At 44.4% G+C, this 25,184-nt stretch overlaps 1 protein-coding gene across 3 annotated transcripts in view; it reads left to right on the plus strand.

Annotated features, from left to right (window-relative positions):
* Positions 1–10,705, plus strand: part of LOC137346457 (collagen alpha-1(XXVI) chain) — a 564,356-nt gene extending 553,651 nt beyond the window's left edge. For all 3 annotated transcript variants that reach the window (XM_068009905.1, XM_068009907.1, XM_068009906.1), the window contains exon 15: positions 6,825–10,705. In XM_068009905.1, coding sequence (XP_067866006.1) covers positions 6,825–6,955 — 131 coding nt within the window. In that variant the 3' untranslated portion in view covers positions 6,956–10,705. The remainder of the gene's footprint in view (positions 1–6,824) is intronic.
* The last annotated feature ends 14,479 nt before the right edge of the window (positions 10,706–25,184 follow it).

Below are 25,184 nucleotides of genomic sequence, written 5' to 3' on the forward strand. Positions count from 1 at the left end.
GGGTGCAGAGGAGATTTACCAGAATGGTTCCAAGGGTGGGGAATTTTAACTTCAAGGTTAGGTTGGAGAAACGGGATCTGTTTTTGTTCATTCATTCATTCATTCATGGATGTGAGTGTTGAGCATTTTTTGCCAATCCCTAATTGATCTTGAGAAGGTGGTGGTGAGTTGCCTTCTTGAACCGCTGCAGTCCATGTGGGGTAGGTATACCAACAGTGCTGTTAAGAAGGGAGTTCCAGGATTTTGACCCAGTGACAGTGAAGGAACAGCGATATAGTTCCAAGTCAGGATGGTGTCTGGCATGGAGGGAAGCTTGCAGGTAGTGGTGTTCCCTTGCATCTGCTGCCCTTGTCCTTCTAGGTCGAAGAGGTTGTGCGTTTAGAAGGTGCTGTCAAAGGAGCCTTGGTGCGTTGCTGCAGTGCATCTTGTAGATGGTACACACTGCTGCCACTGTGCTTTGGTGGTGAAGGGCATGAATGCTAAAGGTGGTGGAAGGGGTGCCAATCATGCGGGCTGCTTTGTCCTGGATGATGTCGAGCTTCTTGAGTGTTTTTGGAGCTGCATCCATCCAGGCAAGTGGAGAGTACTCCTGACTTGTGCCTTGTAGATGGTGGACAGGCTTTGGGGAGACAGGAGGTGAGTTACTCACAACAGAATTCCCAGCCTCTGACCTGCTTTTGTAGCCAAAGCATTTATGTGGCTGGTCCAGTTCAGTATCTGGTCAATGGTAACCCCCAGGATGTTGATAGTGGGGGATTCAGTGATGGTAATGCCAGTGATGGTAATGTCAAGGGGAGATGGTCAGATTATCTCTTGTTTGAGATGGTCATTGCCTGGCACTTCTGTGATGTGAATGTTACTTGCCACTTATCAGCTCAGGCCTGGATATTGTCCAGGTCTTGCTGCATCTGGACACGGACTGCTTCAGTATCTGAGGAGTCGCGAATGGTGCTGAACATTGTGCAATCATCAGCGAACATCCACACTTCTTACCTTATGATGGAGAGAAGGTTATTGATGAAGCAGCTGAAGATGGTTGGGCCTGGGACACTACCCTGAGGAACTCCTGCAGTGATATCCTGGGAGGGAGAACCAGTGGATGTGGTGTACTGGACTTTCAGAAGGCTTTCGATAAGGTCCCATGTAAGAAATTAGCATGAAAAATTAAAGCACATGGAATTGGGGGTAAGGTACTGACATGGATAGAGAGCTGGTCGGTAGACAGGAAACAAAGAGTAGGAATAAACGGGTCTTTTTCCGAGTGGCAGGCAGCGACTAGTGGAGTACCACAAGGATCAGTGCTGGGACCCCAGCTATTCACAATATATATCAATGATATAGATGAGTGAATTACATTTAATATATCCAAGTTTGCAGACAACACAAAGCTGGGTGGGAGTGTGCGCTGTGAGGAGGATGCGGAGATACTCCAGTGTGATTTTGACAGGTTGAGTGAGTGGACAAATACATGGCAGATGCGGTGTAATGTGGATAAATGTGAGGTTATCCACTTTGGTTGTAAAAACAGAAAGGCAGATTATTATCTGAACGGCGATAGATTGGGAAAGGGGGAGGTGCAGCGAGACCTGGGTGTCCTTGTGCACCAGTCGCTGAAAGTAAGCATGCAGGTGCAGCAGGCAGTTAAGAAGGCAGATGGTCTGTTGGCCTTCATAGCGAGAGGATTCGTGTCCAGGAGCAAGGTGGTCTTGTTACAATTATAGAAGGCCTTGGTGAGACCACATCTGGAGTATTGTGTGCAGTTTTAGTCTCCTTATCTGAGGAAGGATTAGATTAGATTAGATTAGAGATACAGCACTGAAACAGGCCCTTCGGCCCACCGAGTCTGTGCCGACCATCAACCACCCATTTATACTAATCCTACACTAATCCCATATTCCTACCACCTGTCCCTATATTTCCCTACCACCTACCTATACTAGTGACAATTTATAATGGCAAATTTACCTATCAACCTGCAAGTCTTTTGGCTTGTGGGAGGAAACCGGAGCACCCGGAGAAAACCCACGCAGACACAGGGAGAACTTGCAAACTCCACACAGGCAGTACCCAGAATCGAACCCGAGTCCCTGGAGCTGTGAGGCTGCAGTGCTAACCACTGCGCCACTGTGCCACCCACGGATGTTCTTGCTATGGAGGGAGTGCAGCGAAGGTTCACCAGACTGATTTCTGGGATGGCAGGACTGATGTATGACGAGAGATTGGGTCGATTAGGCTTGTATTCGCTAGAGTTTAGAAGAATGAGAGGGAATCTCACAGAAACCTACAAAATTCTAACAGGACTGGACAGACTAGATGCAGGAAGGATGTTCCCGATGGCAGGGGAGTCCAGGACCAGGGGTCACAGTCTAAGGATAAGGGGTTAACCATTTAGGACTGAGATGAGGAGGGATTTCTTCACCCAGAGTGTGGTGAACCTGTGGAATTCTCTCCCACAGAAAGCAGTTGAGGCCAAATCATTAAACATATTCAAGAAAGAGTTACATATAGTTCTTAGGGCTAAAGGAATCAAGGGATACGGGGAGAAAGCGGGAACAGGGTACTGAGTTTGGGTGATCAGCCATGATCGTATTGACTGCTGGAGCAGGCTCGAAGGGCCGAATGGCCTACTCCTCCTATTTTTTCTATGTTTCTATGTTTCATTGATGAAACAGTTGAAGATGGTTGGGCCTAGTTCACTTCCCTGAACAAGTGCCGCTTGATAGCACTGTGAATGACCTCTTCCATCACTTTGCGCTAATTGGCCACGTTGAAATTGTCCTGCCTTTTGTGGACAGGACATACCTGGGCAATTGCCCACATTACCGGGTAAATGCGAGTGTTGTAGCTGTACTGGAACAGGTTGGCTTGGGCCGCAGCTAGTTCTGAAGCATAAGTCTTCAGTACTATTGCCAGAATGTTGTCATGACCCATAACCTTTGCACTGTCCAGTGCCTTCAGCCATTTCTTGATTTCACATGGAGTGAATCTGATTGGCTGCAGACTAGCATCTGTTCTGTTGGGGACCTCAGGAAAAGGCCGAGTTGGATCATCCACTTGGCACTTCTGGCTGAAGATGGTTCCAAATGTTTCAGCATTGTCTTTTGCACTAAATTGCTGGTCTCTGCCAACATTGAGGACGGGGATATTTGTGGAGCGTCCTCCTCTGTTAGTTGTTTAATTGTCCACCACCATTCACGACTAGATGTGGCACAACTGCAGAGCTTAGATCTGATCCGTTGGTTGTGGGATCTGCTTTGATCAGGTGTGGAGGGGTCGCAAGGCTGCCCTCTTGTCTTTCTCCTTATTTGACCAAAACAGGGTTTATTCATTTTTAAACAGTGGATGTGCTTACCACTTCAGTGAGAGCTTAACGTTTTACTTTTATTATGATCATAAAAGAACCACTTGGACAGGTTTTCTTGAGGTTAAACAAGAAAGAGGTGACTGTATTGTTCTTAACCAAAACATGCGATCTAAATAAAAATAATTAACTATGCTACACTTTCAATCACACACACACAGACACACGAGAATTGCGCACACAAATATATTACACAGTGATGAGGAATAGTTTGGGTTGGATTAGAGTCTGTACAGTCTGTGGTATTTGTTAATTTAGTTGTCTTCCGGCTGAACACAAGAACAAGGAGCAGAAGTAATTCAAATGACCCATCGACCCTGCTCCGCCATTCAATACAATCATGGCTGATCTTGGGCTTCAATTCCACTTTCCTGTCTACTCCTCATATCCCTTGATTCCCTGTGGGGCAAAAAATCCATCCATCCCAGCCTTAAATGTATTCAATGATAGAGCATCCACACCCTCTGGGGTAGAGAATTCCAAAGATTCACAACCCTTTGAGTGAAGTAATTTCTCTTCATCTCAGTCCTGAATGATTAACCCCTTATCCTGAGACTGTGTCCCCGTGTTCTAGATTTCCAGACCAGTGGGAAAAATCTCTCAGCTTCTACCCTAGCAAGCCCTTTGAGAATCTTGTATGTCTCAATTAGATCGCCTCTCATTCTTCTAAACTTCAGAGAATATAGGACCAATTTACTCAGCCTCTCAACATAGGACAACCCTCTCATCTCAGGGACCAATTTAGTAAATCTTCGCTGCACTGCCTCTGCGCTGCAAATATATCCTGAATCTGGAGTTCTGACGTTCTTGGTTGGTAGATGTTCTTGGAGACAGTGGAGCAGGTGGTCTTCTTCCTAAGGGTCTTTGTCTTGAATCTTTTTCAGCCAGCAGGCAAGCTTCAAATCCTCCAAGGTCACCTGGAGAGAGAGAGAGAGACCTTATATTCGGCACCATCAAAGTCTTAGCAGCTTGTCCCTTTGTAGCAAAAGACTGAAAGTTTTTCACAGATGGGGAGGCGGTCACGTGATTGTCCAGTGTTCTTGTTTGCAATTTAATTTGATTCAAGTATAGGAATTTTCAATCTCTCTTGGGTCACATTGTTTCAAGATGACTTTGAATGTTCTGACATTAGAAGTGAAGCTGTTAGCTGATTCCAAATTCATGAGGCATTGTTCTCATGGTGGCTAGCTCAGACATTCATCTCTCCTTTCATACCTTGATGTGTAAGGTATTCAGATGCAAATAGTGGTAGCCACTTTTTAGCTGTTTAGCGGTGACTTTTATCAGTTTCTTTCTGTCTCTTGTTTTTAAAAGATTAATCCAAGTTTCCAACTGATGGATTAAAAAGTCCTCATTCAGCATAGTATGTTTTCTTGACAGATCACTTAGCCATGTCTATTGCACGTTGCTTCCACTGTTTGACATGCAAGTAGTCCAGTGTTGTAGCTTCACCAGCTGGCACCTCATTTACAGGTATGCCTGGTGCTGCTCCTGGTATGCCCTCCTGCACTCTTCATTGAACCAGGGTTGGTCTCCTGGCTTGATGGTAATGATAGACTGGGGGGATATGCCAGACCATGAGGTTACAGATTGTGGTTGAATACAATTTTGCAGCTACTGATGGCCCACAGAGCCTCATGGATGCCCAATTTTGAGTTGCTCGGTCTGTTCGAAATCTATCCCATTTAGCATGGTGGTAGTGCCACTCAACACGATGGTGGGTATCCTCAATGTGAAGATGGTCACAATTAGACTGCATTTTAATTCCACATTTATTAATTGAATTCAAATTTTACCATCTGCCGTGATAGAATTCGAATCCATGTCCCTAGAGTATTAGCCTAGGCCTCTGGATTACCAGTCTAGTGACATTACCACTACAGCACTGTTCTCCTTGGAGCAAAGGAGATTGAGGGGAGATTTGATAGCAGTGTGTAAGATTATGATAGGTAGATTATAAGGTAGACAAGGAAAATCTGTTCCCCTTAGCTGATGGTACAAAGGCGAGGAGACACAGATTTAAGTTTTTGGAAGGAGATGCAGTGGGGATGTGAGGAAAAACTTTTTTACACAGCGGGTGGTAAGGACTTGGAACTCACTGCCTGTGAGGGTGGTGGAAGCAGAGACAATAAATGATTTCAAAAGGAAATTGGATGAGCCCATGAAGAAATAAACTTTCAGGGCTACAGGGATAGAGCAGGAGAGCGGGACTGATTGGACTGCTTGACAGAGAAGTGGCAGTTACTCGATGGGCCGAATGATCTCCTTCTGTGCTGTAATGGTTCTATGATAGTGATTGACTTCAAGAGATAATAGACAGATTGGTGGAATGGGTGGACTCATAGCAGATGAAATTTAATGCAGAAAAATATAAAGTGATGCATTTTGGTAGGAAGAACGAGGAGAGGCAATATAAACTAAAGGGTACCATTTGAAAGAGGGTGCAGGAAAAAGAAATCTGGGGGTATATGGTTGCAGGGATGAGGGACTGCAGTTACGTTGGTAGTTTGGAGAAGTTGGAGTAGTTCTCCTTAGAGAAGGTTGAGAGGAGATTTGATAGAGATGCTCAAAATCATGAAGGGTCAAGACAGAGCAGATAAGAAGAAACTGTTCCCATTGGCGGAAGGGTCAAGAACCAAAGGAAACAGATTTAATGTGTTTGGCAAAAGAATCAAAGAAGACATGAGAAAACATATTTTAAGCAGTGAGTGGTTAGGGTTTGGAATGCACTACCTAAGAATGTGGTGGAGGTAGATTCAGTCGGGGCTTTCAAAAGGAAATTGAATAATTACGTGGCGAGAGAAAATTTGTCAGGCTACAAGGAATAGGCAGGGGGAGTGGGACTAGCTGAGTTTCTATCACAGAGAACTAATGTAGACATGATGGGCCAAATGGCCTCCTTCTGTTCTGTAACCATTCTATTATTCTATAGGTTGGGTCAATGAAACTACACTGAAAGGCCAGGAGGGAGGGACAAACAAAAAGTAAATTAGTCAGTGAGAAAGCCCAGATTGTTCTCGTGTATCTCTGAGAGGCTACATAATCTCAAAAATAGAGCCAAGCCAATCAGGAAGCAGTTAGTTCTTCACAGTAAGGCAATGGATGCCAGCGGGCAGTTGAAGCTTTCAATACTGAGATTGATAGGTTTTTATTAGGTAAGGGTATGAAGGGATATGGGGTCCAGGGGGTAAATACAGTTAAGATACAAATCAACCATGATGTAATTGGAATAGGCTTGAGGGGCTGAGTGGAAAGAGCCATTTCTTAATCTCACAATCTGGGAATTAATATTCTGCAGGCAATAGACCCACAGGAGATGGGAGAGAGGATGGCAAATGGGTCAATCGGGAATTGAAACAAGAAATGTTGGAAAAATGTAGCTGGCCCATCCACATTGAAACCAACTGAAATCCAAGGAAATGACTAGCTTTGTTTCAGAACTTACTTAATGCCATTTTTCCAGATACTTCCACAACACTGGAGTCTGGATCAGGATTCGAATCATTCCTTCCAAAAGTAAAGATCAAGAGAGAAGGACAGCTCCATCATACACTCTCTGCACTGATGAGCAGCCAAGAACGGAAGCGGAAATAGAGGCAGGCAGCGATGGGAACTGGGGGGGGCCTTGTGAGCAGAGGCTGGAGAAAGTATTGGAAAACATGCTTATAAGATCATTAAAGGTGCAGCATTTTTTGGCCTGTACTGGCTTCAAACCCCAGTGAATTGGCTTCCCATTGAAGCAAAAAGATAAAACATTGCAGATGCTGGAAATCTGCAACAAAAACAGAAAATGCTGTCAACACTCAGTAGACCTGTTGCCAAGTACGGAGGGAGCAGAGGAGTTAAAATTTCATCAAACATTCCAGTTTTTATGATGGCTGCACATCTAAAATGTTGTTATCTGTTCTCTCAGATGCCAATTGACCTGCATTTTCTGATTTGCCATTATGTTTTTTTGCTATCAGCCCTCTTGTACAGTGGATCAGAAGAAAGGTGTTTCAGAATGAGCTGACCTACAAATGCACTGGAGCTGCATATTTCAGGAGGAGGTCAGGAGGTGTAAAGTTGTATGTGTAGCCAGTAAAGTTCTGTAAATAAACAACACTGGAAGCTGGCAACCTTCAATAAAACTTGTCCTGAGTAAGAGGCAAGTACCAATCACAAGCATCATATCATAGTACCTGGGTTTAGTTATTCCTTAGACATCTTTCGAGGATGATGGAGGTCAGAAATACTCTGCTCACTGCATTTGCAGCAGTATCAAATTTGTTTAGAATGTCTTCACATTTCACTTAAATACCAAAATAAATCTTCAACCTATTAACAAGTGAATTCTTAGCCCCTGCTGGTCTGGTGAAGGAGTTAAGACAGTGTGATATATATCACTATCGACCAACATACCAGCTTTCCAAATGTAGGTTTTAGGTTTGAATATAGTAAGAGGCTAACTGGATCAAAGACTCCTTTCTATTGACTATATAATTCTCCAGAAATCACCAAAAGATCATATTCCTTTAAGCATGTAGTAGTGATATCACAACCATAAGCCTCTAGTGTAGCTGCCTAATTGATAATGGTAACGAGCAGTGCATGAGTAGTTGAAGCCACATAAATAAACTAAAATTCAGACTATTAAAAACATGTCACTTGCAACATGTACTTGCAAGGTGTAGGGTAAAGGTTCCAACTTTGCAAACCCAGCAAAAATGGTCTTGTGCTGCCCAAGTCATGGCTACATCCATGCCCATAGTGGTGCGCCAGCAGTGCCCAATTTTCCAATTTAACCTCTGCCCCACTTTTGACTGGACTGCAGGAGAGGCCTGGCTTGCTGATGGCCAAAAGTCAGAAAACTTAATGCTTCACGGGCTGCAGCTCTCAGTGAAAGGTGCTGCAGACAAAAAAGTTGATTAATTATTCACACAGACACATTGCAGTTAACACTTCCCTTTTATTTTGGTAGTCCTGCTGCAGAAATACACCTAATAACTTTGTGACTGCAGACAGTGAAGTGCAGCCTGCAGAGCAGCTATCTTAAATATTCAAAACCATTCATGGCTCTTGCTGTAGATAAGGGAAGAGGACTAAGGCAGTTCACCTCTGGTGCATTTGGATCAGGCTTACTTACCTTTCTCATCCTCTTACTCTGCATAATACAGGAATCCACATGCAATGGCCATTTTCAAAATTATAATTGTAGCAACTGAAAGTGTGGAATCAAAAACCTGTGAACAAAAACCAGTTAAAAAGTAGGACTGAAAGTAGAACCTGGCCGAAATTGTAAACTCCACTTTCAGATATTCTTTTTGAAAGGTAGAGAGTTTCCCTGTAAATGCTGGGTAGATGTCAGCCCAGAAAGTGTCCTATGAGAATTTCTGGAGATTGCCAATGTGTGCAATACATTAACGTGCTAATAGGAAGCTCTTGCCTACTCTCAGGATTCCCAATACTCACCTTATGACCTGAATGGAAGCTTGTGTGTGGTACACATTAGGTGGACATCTGGTCAGATGGATTTCCTTTGGACTTTCCAACCACGTGAGTGCTCTTCTCCACCAGCAATAGCCACTGGGAAATGCTCCTAATTTCTTTCACTATCAAGATGAAATTGTGCCCTAATCATTCCTTGTGGATGGAGAACACGGGGTTCTTGATTTTCCCAAAGTAGGCCAACATAATAAAAATGCTGCACATTAAACAGATCTTTCCATTAAAATCTGAGCATCCAGATATTCGGAAAGATGTTTCCTGATCATTTGTTGCTGTGGCATGCAGAAAGTAATATTGTTTAAATCTTTTAATTAAGACAAGTGTTATATCACTATGAATCCTTCTACATAACTTCATAAATACTGTAACAGCAGGTGTGTATTTTGTAAATTTTATATATATATGGCATTTTAGGTCTAGGTTTTGCACTAGACTATTGCATTTTAATTTTCTTTGAAATTAGCTCAGATTTTCTGGGTGTAATTTATATGCCAATACAACATGTGCAACTGAGAAATTTTGATACAACCTCTCTACATGCATGCTAAAATATAGACCGTCTGCAAGCTGTAAGGTTGACAGATATGAGATTGGGCATTGGCTTATTACACAAAACTTCCCCTAATTTGGGTGGAATTGGTCATTACAATTAGAGAGACAGCAGAGTGAGATATTGGAAATGTACCAATGGAATTTCACTCTGCCATATCTCACCTGGGATTGCTTGGTGCTGACAGTGGTGCCTCAATGCAAAAGGTTTCACTTCTGAACAAAGTTCCTCCCAGTGATTTATGCAAAACTAACTAAAAATAGAAAGTGACTTTCACAGACGTCCATCCACTGGATATGTTGACCTTTACTCACTGGTTGTTTTGACCTGTTCCCAGAGGATGTGTTGAACTTTAATCACTGGATGTGTTGACCTTTGCCCACTGGATACACTGGCCTGCTCCCACTGGATGTACTGACCTGTTCCGTCTGGATGTATTGAACTTTACTCACTGGATTTGTTGACCTTTACCCATTGGATGTGTTAACCTGTTCCCAATGGACGTACTGACCTTTACCCATTGGATGTGTTAACCTGTTCCCAATGGACATACTGACCTTTACCCATTAGATGTGTAAACAGTTCCCAATGGACGTACTGACCGTTACCCATTGGATGTGTTAACCTGTTCCCAATGGACGTACTGACCTTTACCCATTAGATGTGTTAACCTGTTCCCAATGGACGTACTGACCGTTACCCATTGGATGTGTTAACCTGTTCCCAATGGACGTACTGACCTTTACCCATTAGATGTGTTAACCTGTTCCCAATGGACGTACTGACCTTTACCCATTGGATGTGTTAACCTGTTCCCAATGGACGTACTGACCTTTACCCATTGGATGTGTTAACCTGTTCCCAATGGACGTACTGACCTTTACCCATTGGATGTGTTGACCTTTACTCACTGGATTTGTTGACCTTTACCCACTGGACATGTTAACCTGTTCCCATTGGATGTGCTGCCCTGTTCCCACTGAATGTGTTGACCTTTATCTGTTGTATGTGTTTATCCATAACCAGTTTTATTGTACTGTACCTTTGCAATGTAGCTTAAATGCATCACATTCATTAGAGAAAAGCAGCATTCAGTATGCATGTTTGATTTGCTGTTCACTCTCTGTAATTATATAACATTAATTGCATTGATATACACTGTTGCATTTTTATGTTCTTTTATCTCTGGTTGGAAATGTAGGAGACCATGTCAGCCATTGTGAGTTGCAAACAACAATACCCATCTATATTGCACTGAGGTTGTTTAACATGATGACATTCAGCAATGCAGCAACCATATTTATTATGTACAGTTCCTGCTGTCTTTTTAACTAGACACAGAATTAAAGATATTTCTAACCAGGTTGCTGTTGAAGTTAGGTGCTTTAATGTTCTCTGTGAAATGACTAATCACTTAACTCATTTGCTGTTTATGGGATCTTCCTGTGTACCAACAGGCTGCTGGGTTTAGCTAACATTAACAGTGACTGCATTTCAAAAACAATTTATTGCTTGTGAGGCACTTTGTTATGTCTTCAGGATGCAGTATAAATGCTTACTGCACTTCTCCAGTGACTGTTCCTTGGTCACAGTGTGTGGCCCATTGCATCTACCACCGAATCTAGTGCTATTTCAGGGACAGGAATATGTGAGGCCAGCTGATTGTTAGGTGATCATAATGACCTCTTTATATTGAGATGGTTCTTGCCACTTCAGCAGCTGTGCCCTAAGAGGGCCCATTGTACACTCCACCAGTGCCACAGCAGTGGTCTCCCACCAATGTTCAGATATCAGAGTGGATCATTGGGAGTGTTCAAAGATTTGACCATGCAGCACCATCATCTGTGCCCATTGCAGCTATGCTCCTGCTGCTTGCACTATCTCACCTTCACCACTGATTGGCTGAGATGGCAGAAAGCGAAATTAGAAGGTTGAAGGCAGACAAGATGAAGGCAAACATCAAATAGGATCAGAATGAGGAATAATGTGAAGTCACAGTTAAGGGCACTCTATCTGAATGCACACAGAATTCGCAACAAGGTAGATAATTTGAAGGCACAAATAGTGGTAAATGGGTATGATTTAATTGCCATTACAGAGGTATGGTTACAGGGTGACTAGGACTGGGAACTGAATATTCAAGGATATTCATAATTTAGGAAGGATACGCGGAGGGGAACAGGAGTTGAGGTAGCGCTGTTAATAAGTAATGAGATCAGTATGTTAGTGAGAGAGGATCTTAGATCGAAGGAGCAAGATGTAGAATTAGTTTGGGTGGAGCTAAGAAACAGCAAGGGGCAGCAAACCTTGGAGGGGGTTGTTTATAGGCCACCTGTAGTGGTAATGTTGGGCACAGTATAAATCAGGAAATTAGAGGTGCATGTAGCATGGGCCATACAGTAATAATGGGCATCTTCAATTTACATATAGATTGTGTTATGACCGAGGCAGGAGGAGTGCACTGTTTATTTTAATTCCACTTTTCCACAGGTCACAACATATATTTAAATTTTTCCCACTGACCAATACAGTCAATCATAGACTCTATTTTTTCCCAGAATAAAACACACCAACCAGGTTTCTTTAATAAACAACAAAATTATCAGTTTGTTATAAAATAAGTCTTAATCAGTAATGAAGCAAAGCATTAACACACAGATTGAAATGTTAAAGTTTCCTTTTTACCTTAGCCCCACACACATATACCAGTTAGCCAGAAAACTAAAGGGATTTTCGTTTTAGAGCTCGATTACAAAGAAAAACGATAAAAAAAACAATTGGACTAAATACTTGCTAATTCTTGAAGAAAAAAAGATATGGAAAGATGTCCATTGCTTTGGTTTGATGTCCCAAATGCGTGTAGACGGCTGTCACTGGTATCTTCCTGGAACAGTTCTTTCCAGGCGACGTTGAAGATCAGTTTGGGGAAGGCTTTCCAGGAAATGCAGCAACAGATGTTTCAGACCTTATATTAGGCCTTATAAGAGGAAGGCAATAGTTTCAATCTGCTTCTTGCACTTGTTTCTCAGCTTCTCAAGAGATGGGAAACTGGCAGGCTTTTTCCAAACTGCTGGAACAGACTGAATTGGGATGGTTTTCTTGGCAAGTTGATTTTTTTAACTCCTTTTCAAACCACTGTTCATCCCCAACTGTCTTTTATAACAATTCACAAAGAGAAACCAAAAACATTCCAGAAGTCCTGCCCACTATAAATCTTGGCCTGTCACCTCTCTGTAAACATCTTCTCCAAGTCAAAAAAACAAGCTCCTTGCTGGACATTTATCTGAAAACAGATGCCTTCCAGTAACTGTTTACAATCCAGACCTCTCAGTGACCCTTGTAAACAAAAACATCCATGGACTCCTTTTCAGTTTGAACACAAATTGTCAAAATTTAGCAAAAAAAGGAGCACTTGTTACAATTGGGTAAACCTAATTAGCACTAATGCTGTGGAGGATGAATTCTTGGAGTGTGTACGAGATGGGTTTCTGGAGCAGTATGTTGAAGAACCAACTAAGGATCGGGCTATTTTAGATTTAGTATTATGTAATGAGAAAGGGCTAATTAAAGGAGCCATTAGGAAATAGTAACCACAATATGATAGAATTTTACATTAAGTTTGAAAGTGATATAGTTCATTCCGAAACTAAGGTCTTAAATCTGAACAAAAGAAACTATGCAGGTATGAGGGACAAGTTGGCTATGGTGGATTGGGAAAATATATTAAATGATTTGATGGCTAGTATTTAAAGTAGTATTACATGGTCTACAACAAATATACATTCCTTGAAGACACAAAAACCCAACAGGAAAGGTCAATCAACCGTGGCTAACAAAAGAAATTAAAGATTGCAGGAAGTGGCTTACAAGGTCGCCAGGAAAAGTGATAAGCCCGAGGATTGGGAGCAATTTAGAATCCAGCAAAGGAGGACCAAGAAACTGATAAAGGAAGGGGAAAGAGATTATGAATGAAAGCTATCAAGAAACATAAAGGTGGACTGTAAAAGCTTCTTGAGGTATGTGAAAAGGAAAAGATTGGCAAAGACAAATGTGGGCCCATTGTAGGTGGGGACAGGAGAGTTTGTAGTGGAGAATGGGGAAATGCCAACGAGACTAAACAATTACTTTGTGTCTGTCTTCGCAGAGAAAGACACAGAAAATCTCCCAGAAATACTAGAGAACCAAGGGACTGAGAAAAATGAGGAACTGAAAAAAATTAGTATCTATAAAGAGGTAGTACTCGAAAAATGCATTGGATTGAAAATTGATAAATTCCCTTGGACCAGATGAGCTACATATTGAAGGAGGTGGTTATAGAGATAGTGGATGCTTTGGTGGTTATCTTTCAAAATTCTATAGATTCTGGAAGGGTTCCTGCAGACTGTAAAGTAGCTATTTAAGAAAGGAATGGGGGAGAGAAAATGGAGAACTACTGACCTGTTAGTTTGACATTAGTTAGGGAAAATGTTAGAATCTATCTCAAGGATGAGATAACTGCACACTTAGAAAATAATGATATGATTGGGCAGAGTCAACATGGATTTACGAAAGAGAAATCATGGGCTGAATTTTACGTTGCCCCAGTCGGTCAGTTGGTGGCGTGGGGGCGGCGTAAAATTGAGCAGGAGGCTCTGGGAGGCCTACGCACCCCGCTTCCGCCTCCGGTCGGCTTTATGGCGGTCGGGCGTGGGGGGTAAACGGCCCGGCAACCCGAGGCCAATCAAGGCCCTTAAGTGGCCACTTAACGGCCACTTAAAGGCCAGCGCCCGCTTCCATGGGTATTTTATCCGTGGCAAGCGGGCATGCTGGGGACGTGAAAGGCATGGCAGTCGGGCCCGATTGTGGGCCGCCGGTGTCTCCCAATCCACCCCCCGGAACCCAAGACGTCCCCTCCCCCCAAACGACCAGCCTAGCCTCACCAGGGCACGACCGATTCCCCCTGGTGAGGCAAGCCCAACTTACCCACTCTCCAGGGCCCATGGCATCGGCTGGACTGCAGTCCCAGCAGTGGCCACTGCTCCCGGTGGTGCTCCTGAGACTAAGAGCTGCCGGCCGGCTGATTGGCTGGCAGCTCACTGAGGTGGGACCTCCTCCCTCAAGTGGGTGGAAGTCCCGCCTCGGGACAATTAAAGCCCGTGGATCCCGTAAAATGCGGGACGGATCCCCGGGCTATGCGGAAGTGGGTTCGCCACCGACTTTCACGTCGGTGGCAAATTCCCGTCCACCTAAGATAAAATCCAGCCCCATGTTTGACAAACCTGTTGGAGTTTTTTGAAGTTGTTGCTTGTAGCTCAGTGGTTAGCACCTCAGCCTCACTGCTCCAGCAACCCAGGTTCGGCTCTGGGTACTGCCTGTGTGGAGTTTGCAAGTTCTCCCTGTGTCTGTGTGGGTTTCCTCCGGGTGTTCCGGTTTCCTCCCACAGCCAAAGACTTGCAGGTTGATAGGTAAATTGGCCATTATAAATTGCCCCTCGTGTAGGTAGGTGGTAGGAGAATTGTGGGAATGTGGTAGGGAATATGGGATTAATGGAAGATTAGTATAAATGGGTGGTTGATGGTCGGCAGAGACTCGGTGGGCCGAAGGGCCTGTTTCAGTGCTGTATTTCTCTAAGACTCTATAAGAACCAGTAGATGTGGTGTATTTGGATTTTCAGATGGCTTTTGATAAGATCCCACACAGGAGGTTAGTGGACAAAATTAGAGCACATGGGATTAAGGGTAATATACTAGTAAAGATTGAGAATTGGTTAACAGACAAAAAACAGAGAGTGGGAATAAATGGGTCATTCCCAGGATGGCAGGCTGTTATTAGTGGTGTACCACAAGGATCAGTGCTTGGGCCACAGCTGATCACAATCTATATAAATGATTTGGATGTAGAATCATAGAAAGTTTAAGGCACAGAAAGAGGCCACTTGGCCCATCGTGTATGTGCTGGCTGAAAAACCTGATCCTCCTATTCTAATCCCACCTACCAGCATTTGGCCCGTAGCCCTGCAGTTTACGGCACTTGAGGTGCATATCCAGACTCCTTTTGAATGAGTTGAGGGTCTCTGCCTCAACTACCCTTTCAGGCAGTGAGTTCCAGACCCCCACCACCCGGTGTAAAAATGTTTCCTCAACTCCCCTCTAATTATTCCACCAGTCACTTTAAATCTATGTCCCCTAGTCACTGACCTCTCTGCTAAGGTGAATAAACCCTTCACCTCCACTCTACCCAGGCCCATCAAAATTTTGTACATTTCAATCAGATCTCCCCACAGCCTTCTCTGTTGCAAGGAGAACAACCCCAGCCTATCCAATCTTCCTCCAGTCCTGGCAATATCCTCGTAAATTTTATCTCTACTAATTACATCCTTTCTGTAATGATGTGACCAGAACTGCACACAGTACTCAAGTTGTGGCCTAACCAATGAGTTATACCGTTCCAACATAACCTCCCTGCTCTTATATTCTATACCTCAGCTAATAAAGGAAAGGATTCCAAGTGCCTTCTTAACCGCCTTATCGACCTGTCCAGCTACCTTCAGGGATCTGTGGACATTCACTCCAAGGTCCCTCACTTCCTCTACACGTCTCAGTATTTTCCCATTAATCGTGTATTCCTTTGCCTTGTTTGACCTCCCAAAATGCATCACCTCACACTTCTCCAGGTTGAATTCCATTTGCCACTTTTCTGCCCATCTGACCAGACCATCAATATCTTCCTGCAGCCTACAGCTATCCTCCTCACGATTTACCACATGACCAATCTTTGTGTCGTTCGCAAACTTCTTGATCATGCCCCTTACATTTGTGTCCAAATCATTAATATATACCACAAAAAGCAGGGGACCCAGTACTGAACACTGTGGAATGCCACTGGAAAAAGCCCTCCAGTCGCAAAAACACCCGTCAACAATTATCCTTTGTTTCCTGCCACTGAGCCAATTTTGTATCCAGCTTGCTGCATTCCCCTGGATTCCATTTTATTTTTTTCACCAGTCTGCCATGTGGGACCTTGTCAAAAGCCTTGCTAAAATCCATGTAGACCACATCAACTACACTACCCTCATCTATCTTCCTTGTTACTTCTTCAAAATTTCAATCAAGTTGGACAGACAAGAAATTCCTTCAACAAATCCATGCTGACTATCCTTGATTAATTTGATGGATGGAGCATTTCTGACGTCCTGTCCCAGGATGTTCGGTTTCTTGAGGCTGATGGTTAGGCAAAATTCATTGCAGGCAGCCGCAATCCTGTCAATGAGTCTCTGCAGGCATTCTTCAGTGTAAGATGTGAATGCAGCATCGTCAGCAAAGAGGAGTTCCCTGATGAGGACTTTCCATACTTTGGTCTTCGCTCTAAGATGGGCAAGGTTGAACAACCTACCCCCTGATCTTGTGTGGAGGAAAATTCCTTCTTCTGAAGACTTGAATGCATGTGAGAGCAGCAGGGAAAAGAAGATCCCAAACAGTGTGGGTGCGAGAATACAGCCCTGTTTCACACCACTCAGGATAAGAAAGGGGTTGATGAGGTGCCGCTATGCTGAATTGTGCCTTTCATATTGTCATGGAATGAGGTGATGATACTTAGTAGCTTTGGTGGACATCCGATCTTTGCTAGTAGTCTGAAGAGATCACGTCTGCTGACGAGGTCAAAGGCTTTGGTGAGATCTATGAAAGCAACATAGAGGGGCATCTGTTGTTCACGGCATTTCTCCTGTAGCTGTCGAAGGGAGAACAGCATGTTAATGGTGGATCTCTCTGCTTGAAAGCCACACTGTGCCTCAGGGTAGACTCGCTCAGCCAGCTTCTGGAGTCTGTTTAAAACGACTTGAGCGAAGACCTTCCCCACTATGCTGAGCAGGGAGATTCCATGGTAGTTGTTGCAGTCACCGCGGTCACCCTTGTTCTTATAGAGGGTGATGATATTGGCATCGCACATGTCCTGTGGTACTGCTCCCTCGTCCCAGCACAGGCAAAGCAGTTCATGGAGTGCTGAAAGTAAAGCAGGTTTGGCACTCTTGATTATTTCAGGGGTAATGCCATCCTTTCCAGGGGCTTTTCCACTGGCTAGAGAATCAATGGCATCACTGAGTTCCGATTTTGTTGGCTGTTCGTCCAGCTTTCTAAGTGACAAAGAACAAAGAACAGTACAGCACAGGAACAGGCCATTCGGCCCTCCAAGCCTGCGCCGATCTTGATGCCTGCCTAAACTAAAACCTTCTGCACTTCCGGGGACCGTGTCCTTCTATTCCCTTCCTATTCATGTATTTGTCAAGATGTCTCTTAAACGTCGCGATTGTATCTGCTTCCACCACCTCCCCCGGCAGCAAGTTCCAGGCACTCACCACCCTCTGAAGAAAAAACTTGCCTCGCACATCCCCTCTAAACTTTGCCCCTTGCACCTTAAACCTAAGTCCCCTAGTAACTGACTCTTCCACCCTGGGAAAACGTTTCTGACTATCCACTCTGTCCATGCCGCTCATAACTTTGTAAACCTCTATCATGTCGCCCCTCCACCTCCGTCGTTCCAGTGAAAACAATCCGAGTTTTTCCAACCTCTCCTCATAGCTAATGCCCTCCAGACCAGGCAACATCCTGGTAAACTTCCTCTGTACCCTCTCCAAAGCCTCCACGTCCTTCTGGTAGTGCGGCAACCAGAATTGCACGCAATATTCTAAGTGTGGCCTAACTAAGGTTCTGTACAGCTGCAACATGACTTGCCAATTTTTATACTCTATGCCCCGACCGATGAAGGCAAGCATGCCGTATGCCTTCTTGACTACCTTATCCACCTGCGTTGCCACTTTCAGTGACCTGTGGACCTGTACGCCCAGATCTCTCTGCCTGTCAATACTCCGAAGGGTTCTGCCATTTACTGTATACCTCCCACCTGCATTAGACCTTCCAAAATGCATTACCTCACATTTGTCCGGATTAAACTCCATCAGCCATTTCTCCTCCCAAGTCTGCAACCGATCTATATCCTGCTGTATCCTCTGACAATCCTCATCATTATCCGCAACTCCACCAACCTTTGTGTCATCCGCAAACTTACTAATCAGACCAGCTACATTTTCCTCCAAATCATTTATATATACTACAAACAGCAAAGGTCCCATCACTGATCCCTGCGGAACACCACTAGTCACATCCCTCCATTCAGAAAAACACCCATCCACTGATACCCTCTGTCTTCTGTGACTGAGCCAGTTTTGTATCCATCTTGCCAGCTCACCTCTGATCCCATGTGACTTCACCTTTTGTACCAGTCTGCTATGGGGACCTTGTCAAAGGCTTTACTGAAGTCCATATAGATAACATCCACTGCCCTTCCTTCATCAATCATCTTCGTCACTTCCTCAAAAAACTCAATCAAGTTAGTAAGACACGACCTCCCCTTCACAAAACCATGCTGTCTCTCGCTAATAAGTTCATTTGTTTCCAAATGGGAGTAAATCCTGTCCCAAATAATCCTCTCTAATAGTTTCCCTACCACTGACGTAAGGCTCACAGGCCTATAATTTCCTGGATTATCCTTGCTACCCTTCTTAAACAAAGGAACAACATTGGCTATTCTCCAGTCCTCTGGGACCTCACCTGTAGCCAATGAGGATGCAAAGATTTCTGTCAAGGCCCCAGCAATTTCCTCCCTTGTCTCCCTCAGACACTTTATCCTGTGTCTCAGAATAGATTCCAATAATTTGCCCACTACTGAGGTTTCGACTGACTGGCCTGTAATTATTCGGTCTATCCCTTGTTCCCTTTTTAAACAGAGGTACAACATTAGCTGCAAGACCTGGACAATATCTAGGCTTGAACTGATAAGTGGCAAGTACATTCGCATCACACAAGTGCCAGGCAATGACCATCTCAAACAAGAGAGAATCTAACCATCTCCCCTTGACATTCAATGGCATTACCATCGCTGAATCCCCCAATATCATCCTAGGGGGTACCATTGACCAGAAACTGAACTGGAGTAGCCATATAAATACCACGGCTACAAGAGCAAGTCAGAAGCTAGGAATCCTGTGGCGAGTAACTCACCTCCTGACTCCCCCAAAGTCTGTCCATCATCTACAAGGCACAAGTCAGGAGTGTGATGGAATACTCTCCACTTGCCTGGATGGGTGCAGCTCCAACAACACCCAAAAAGTTCGACACCATCCAGGACAAAGCAGCCCGCTTGATTGGCACCCTATCAACAAACATTCAATCCCTCCACCACCGACGCACAGTGGTAGCAGTGTGTACCATCTACAAGATGCACTGCAGCAATGCACCAAGGCTCCTTAAACAGCACCTTCCAAACCATGGCCTCTACCAACTAGAAGGACAAGAGCAGCAAGTGCATGGGAACACCACCACCTGCAAGTTCCCCTCCAAGTCACACACCATCCTGACTTGGAACTATATCGCCGTTCCTTCATCTTCACTGGGTTGAAATCCTGAAACTCCCTTCCTAACAGTACTGTGGGTCTACCTACCCCAAATGGACTGCAGCGGTTCAAGAAGGCAGCTCACCACCACCTTCTCAAGGCAATTAGGGATGGGCAATAATTGCTGGCCTAGCCAGCAACGTCCACATCCCATGAATGAAAAAAAAAAGCAGTCCTCCAGTCCTCCGGCACCACACCTGTATCCAGTGAGCACTGGAAAATGATGGTCAGACCTTCCGCTATTTCCTCTCTTGCTTCCTTTAACAGCCAGGGGTGCATTTCATCTGGCACTGGTGATTTATCAACTTCCAAGAGTTGGGACGTCATGTTACAGTTGTACATAACGTTGGTTAGGCCGCATTTGGAGTACTGTGTGCAGTTCTGGTCGCCGCACTACAGGAAAGATGTGATTAAGCTAGAGAGGGTGCAGAAAAGATTCACAAGGATGTTTCCTGGTTTGGAGGGCTTGAGATATAAAGAGAGATTGGATAAGCTGTGTCTGTTTTCCCTGAAGCGAAGGAGGCTGAGAGGGGACATGATAGAGGTATATAAAATTATGAGAGGCATAGATAGGGTAGATAGCCAGAGTCTGTTTCCCATGGTAGGGGTGACTAAAACTAGAGGGCATAGATTTAAGGTGAGAGGGAGGAGGTTTAAAGGGGATCAAAGGGGTAAATGTTTCACACAAAGAATAGTCGGTATCTGGATTGAGGAGGTGGTGGAGGCAGGAGCAGTAGCAACATTTAAGAGGCATCTGGACAGGTACTTGGAGGCATATGGAATTAATGCAGGCAGGTGGGATTAGTATAGACAAGCATTATGATCTGCATGGATGCGGTGGGTCGAAGGGCCTGTTTCTATGCTGTACGACTCTACGACTCTAAGAATGCTAATCCCATTCATACTTCCTCTCTCCCTATGTTTATCACATACAATATTTCGCACCCTCTTCCTTGACTACAATATCTGCATTGCCCCCTCTTTTGTAAAGACAGACGCTAAGTATTCATCAAGAACAACACCAACACCTTCCGCCCCTACACATAGGTTACCTTTTTGGTCTTTTATGGTCCCTATTCTCTCCTTAGTTATCCTCTTACTCTTAATGTATTGATAAAACATCGTTGGGTTCACCTTGATTTTGCTTGCCAATATTCTTTCATGCCCTCTCTTTGCTTTCCTAATTTCCTTTTTGATTTCACCCCTCCACTTTCTATACTCCTCTCAGCTTTCTGTAGTATTGTGTTCTCGGTGTCAGACATAAGCTTTCCTTTTCTGCCTTATCTTACTCTGTAGGCTCCTTGACATCCACGGGGCTCTAGATTTGGCCGTCTCACCTTTTTTCTTTGTGGGAACACGTTTACTCTGAACCCCTTGAATCTCCCCTTTGAATGCCTCCCACTGTTCTGACACTGATTTACCTTCAAGTAGCTATTTCCAGTCCACTTTTGCTAAATCACTCCGCAGTTTAGTAAAATTGGCCTTGCCCCATTGAGAACTCCATCTCCTGTTCTATCTCTGTCCTTTTCCATAATTATGTTAAAACTGACTGAATTATGATCACTATCACCAAAATGCTCACCCACTGCCACTCCTTCCACCTGCCCATCTTCATTTCCTAAAACCAAGTCTAAAACTGTACCCTCTCTTGTTGGATCTACTGCATACTGGGCAAAAAGATTCTCTTGAATGCACCTCAAGACTTCTGCTCCCTCAATTCCTTTCACACTAAAACTACCCCAGTTAATATTGGGGTAATTAAAATCCCCAACTATTACTGCCCTATTGTTCTTGCACTTCTCCCTGTGACTGTTTGGGAGTCTATACTACACTCCCAGCAGTGTGATTGCCCCATTTTTGTTCCTCAGCTCAATCCATTTGGCCTCATTTGAAGAACCTTCCAACATAACATCCCTCCTCACAGCTGTCAAAGTTTCTTTAACCAAAATTGCCACTTCCCCTCCTTTCTTATCCCGCTCTCCATTGTGTCTGAAAACCCTGTAACCAGGAACGTTGAGCTGCCATTCCTGTCCCTCCTTAAGCCATGTTTCTGTAATAGCTATGATATCATACTGCCACATGTCTATCTGTGTCCTCAGCTCATCTGCTTTATTTGTTATACTCCTTGCATTGAAATAGATCCCCTTGAGCACTTCCAAACTCTTTTTTTTGTTTTCTAACCTTTGTTTCCTCTGTCTTGCAGACTCTTCCATTAATTTTCTGCCTCCCATTCTCATTTCTGATTTTGTCCCAGCTGAGTCTATCCTCAGGTCTCCTTCCCCCTGCCAAACTAGTTTAAACCCTTCCCAACAGCACGAGCAAAACATCCCACAAGGAACTCAGTCCCGGCTCTGTTCAGGTGCAGCCCGTCCGGCCTGTACAGGTCCCATCTCCCCTAGAGCCGGTCCCAATGTCCCAGGAATATGAAGCCCACCCTCCTGCACCATCTTTCCAGCCAAGCATTCATCTGTCTTATCCTTTTATTTCTATATTCACTTGCACGTGGCACTGGGAGTAATCCGGAGATTACTATTTTTGAGGTCCTGCTTGCTAATTTCTTACCTAGCTCCCTAAAGTCTGACTGCAAAGCCACATCCCTCTTTCTAGCTATGTCATGGCTCCGATGTGGACCATGACTGCTGGCTGTTCACCCTCCCACTTCAGGATGCTCTGCAGCCACTCAGTGACATAGAAAACATAGAAAAATAGGAACAGGAGTAGGCTATTCGGTCCTTCGAGCCTGCTCCACCATTCAATACGATCATGACTGATCATCCATACTCATTAACCTGTTGCCGCTTTCTCCCTGTATCCTTTGATCCCATTAGCCCTAAAGACTATATTTAACTCTTTCTTGAATATATTTAATGATTTGGCCTCAACTGCTTTCTTTGGTCGAGAATTCCACAGGTTCACCAATCTCTGGGTGAAGAAATCCCTCCTCATCTCAGTCCTAAATGGCTTACCCCTTATCCTTAGACTGTGACCCCTGGTCCTGGACTCCCCCGTCATCAGGAACATCCTTCCTGCATCTAGTCTGTCAAGTCCTGTTAGAATTTTGTAGGTTTCTATGAGATTCCCCCTCATTCTTCTAAACTCTAGCGAATACAAGCCTAATCGACCCAATCTCTCTTCATACGTCAGTCCTGCCATCCCAGGAATCAGTCTGGTGAACCTTCGCTGCACTCCCTCCATAGCAAGAGCATCCTTCCTCAGATAAGGAGACTGAAACTGTACATAATACTCCAGATGTGGTCTCACCAAGGCCTTGTATAATTGCAGCAAGACATCCTTGCTCCTGTAGAGTCATAGAGAGATACAGCACCGAAACAGGCCCTTCGGCCCAACGAGTCCACGCCGACCATCAACCACCCATCTATACTAATCCTACATTAATCCCATATTCCCCTACCACATCCCCACCTTCTCTCAATTCTCCTACCACCTACCTACACTAGGGGCAATTTTTACAATGGCCAATCAACCCACAAGTCTTTGGTATGTGGGAGGAAGCCAGAGCACCCAGAGGAAACCCACACAGTCACAGGGAGAACTTGCAAACTCCACATGGGCAGTACCCAGAACTGAACCCGGGTCGCTGGAGCTGTGAGGCTGTGGTGCTAGCCACTGTACCACCCATTAAGAAGCGTCATTCCCTGGCCGGGAATCCTCTCGAATCCTCTCGCCATGAAGGCCAACATACCATTTGCCTTCTTAACTGCCTGCTGCACCTGCATGCTTACTTTCAGTGACTGGTGCACGAGGACACCCAGGTCTCGCTGCACCTCCCCCTTTCCCAATCTATCGCCGTTCAGATAATAATCTGCCTTTCTGTTTTTGCCACCAAAGTGGATAACCTCACATTTATTCACATTATACTGCATCTGCCATGTAACTGCCCACTTAGTCAACCTGTCCAAATCACACTGGAGCTTCTCTGTATCCTCCTCACAGCTCATACTCCCACCCAGCTTTGTTTTAGTTTTAGTTTTAGAGATACAGCACTGAAACAGGCTCTTCGGCCCACCGAGTCTGTGCTGACCATCAACCACCCATTTATACTAATCCTACACAAATTCCGTATCCCTACCACATCCCCACCTGTCCCCTATATTTCCCTACCACCTACCTATACTAGGGGCAATTTATAATGGCCAATTTACCTATCAACCTGCAAGTCTTTGGCATGTGGGAGGAAACCGGAGCACCCGGAGAAAACCCACGCAGACACAGGGAGAACTTGCAAACTCCACACAGGCAGTACCCAGAATTGAACCCGGGTCACTGGAGCTGTGAGGCTGCGGTGCTAACCACTGCGCCACTGTGCCGCCCGATCTGCAAACTTGGATATATTACATTTAATTCTCTCATCTATATATATCATTAATATATATTGTGAATAGTGGGGGTCCTAGCACTGATCCCTGCGGTACCCCACTAGTCACTGCCTGCCACTCGGAAAAAGACCCGTTTATTCCTACTCTTTATTTCCTGTCTGCCAACCAATTCTCTATCCATGTCAGTACCTTATCCCCAATCCCATGTGTTTTAATTTTGCACGCTAATCTCTTATGTGGGACCTTATCGAAAGCCTTCTGAAAGTCCAAATACACCACATCCACTGGTTCTCCCTTATCTATTCTACTAGTTACATCCTCAAAAAAATTCCAGTAGATTTTGCACCCATGGTGCCATGGACTTGGCTCTGGCTGCACTCCCAGGTGAAGCACCATTTTCATCAATATTCAGAACTGAATACCTGTTGGAGAGTGAGATGCACTCAGGGGTCTCCTGCACTACCTGCCTGATTCTTTTTCAGTGCCTGGCGGTCATCCATTCCCTCTCTCCCTGCATACTCTTAAGCTGCGAGGTGACCACATTTATAAATGTGCTATCCACATAGCTCTCATTCTCATGAATGGTGGGACCAAATGTAATATTTCCAAATTTGCTGATGACACAAAACTAGGTGGGAATCTATGTTGCAAGGAGGATGCAAGGAGGCTTCAAAGGGATTTGGACAGGCTAAGTGAATGAACAAGAACATGGCAGATGGAATATAATGTGAATAAGTGTGAAGTTATTCACTATGGTAGAAAAACAGAAAGGCAGAGTATTTCTTAAATGGTGAGAGGTTGGGAAGTGTTGATGTCCAAAGGGAGCTGGGTGTCCTTGGTTATGAGTCACTAAAAGCTAGTATGCAGGTGTAGCAAGCAATTAGAAAGGCAAATGGTATGTTGGCCTTCAATGCAAGGGGATTTGAGTACATGAGTAAAGATGTCTTGCTGCAATTGTATAGAGCCTTGGTGAGACAGCACCGGAAGTATTGCGTATAGTTTTGGTCTCTTTATCTAAGGAAA

Source organism: Heterodontus francisci, chromosome 30 (genome assembly GCF_036365525.1).
Source record: "Heterodontus francisci isolate sHetFra1 chromosome 30, sHetFra1.hap1, whole genome shotgun sequence".
In the NCBI taxonomy this organism is placed as follows: domain Eukaryota; kingdom Metazoa; phylum Chordata; class Chondrichthyes; order Heterodontiformes; family Heterodontidae; genus Heterodontus; species Heterodontus francisci.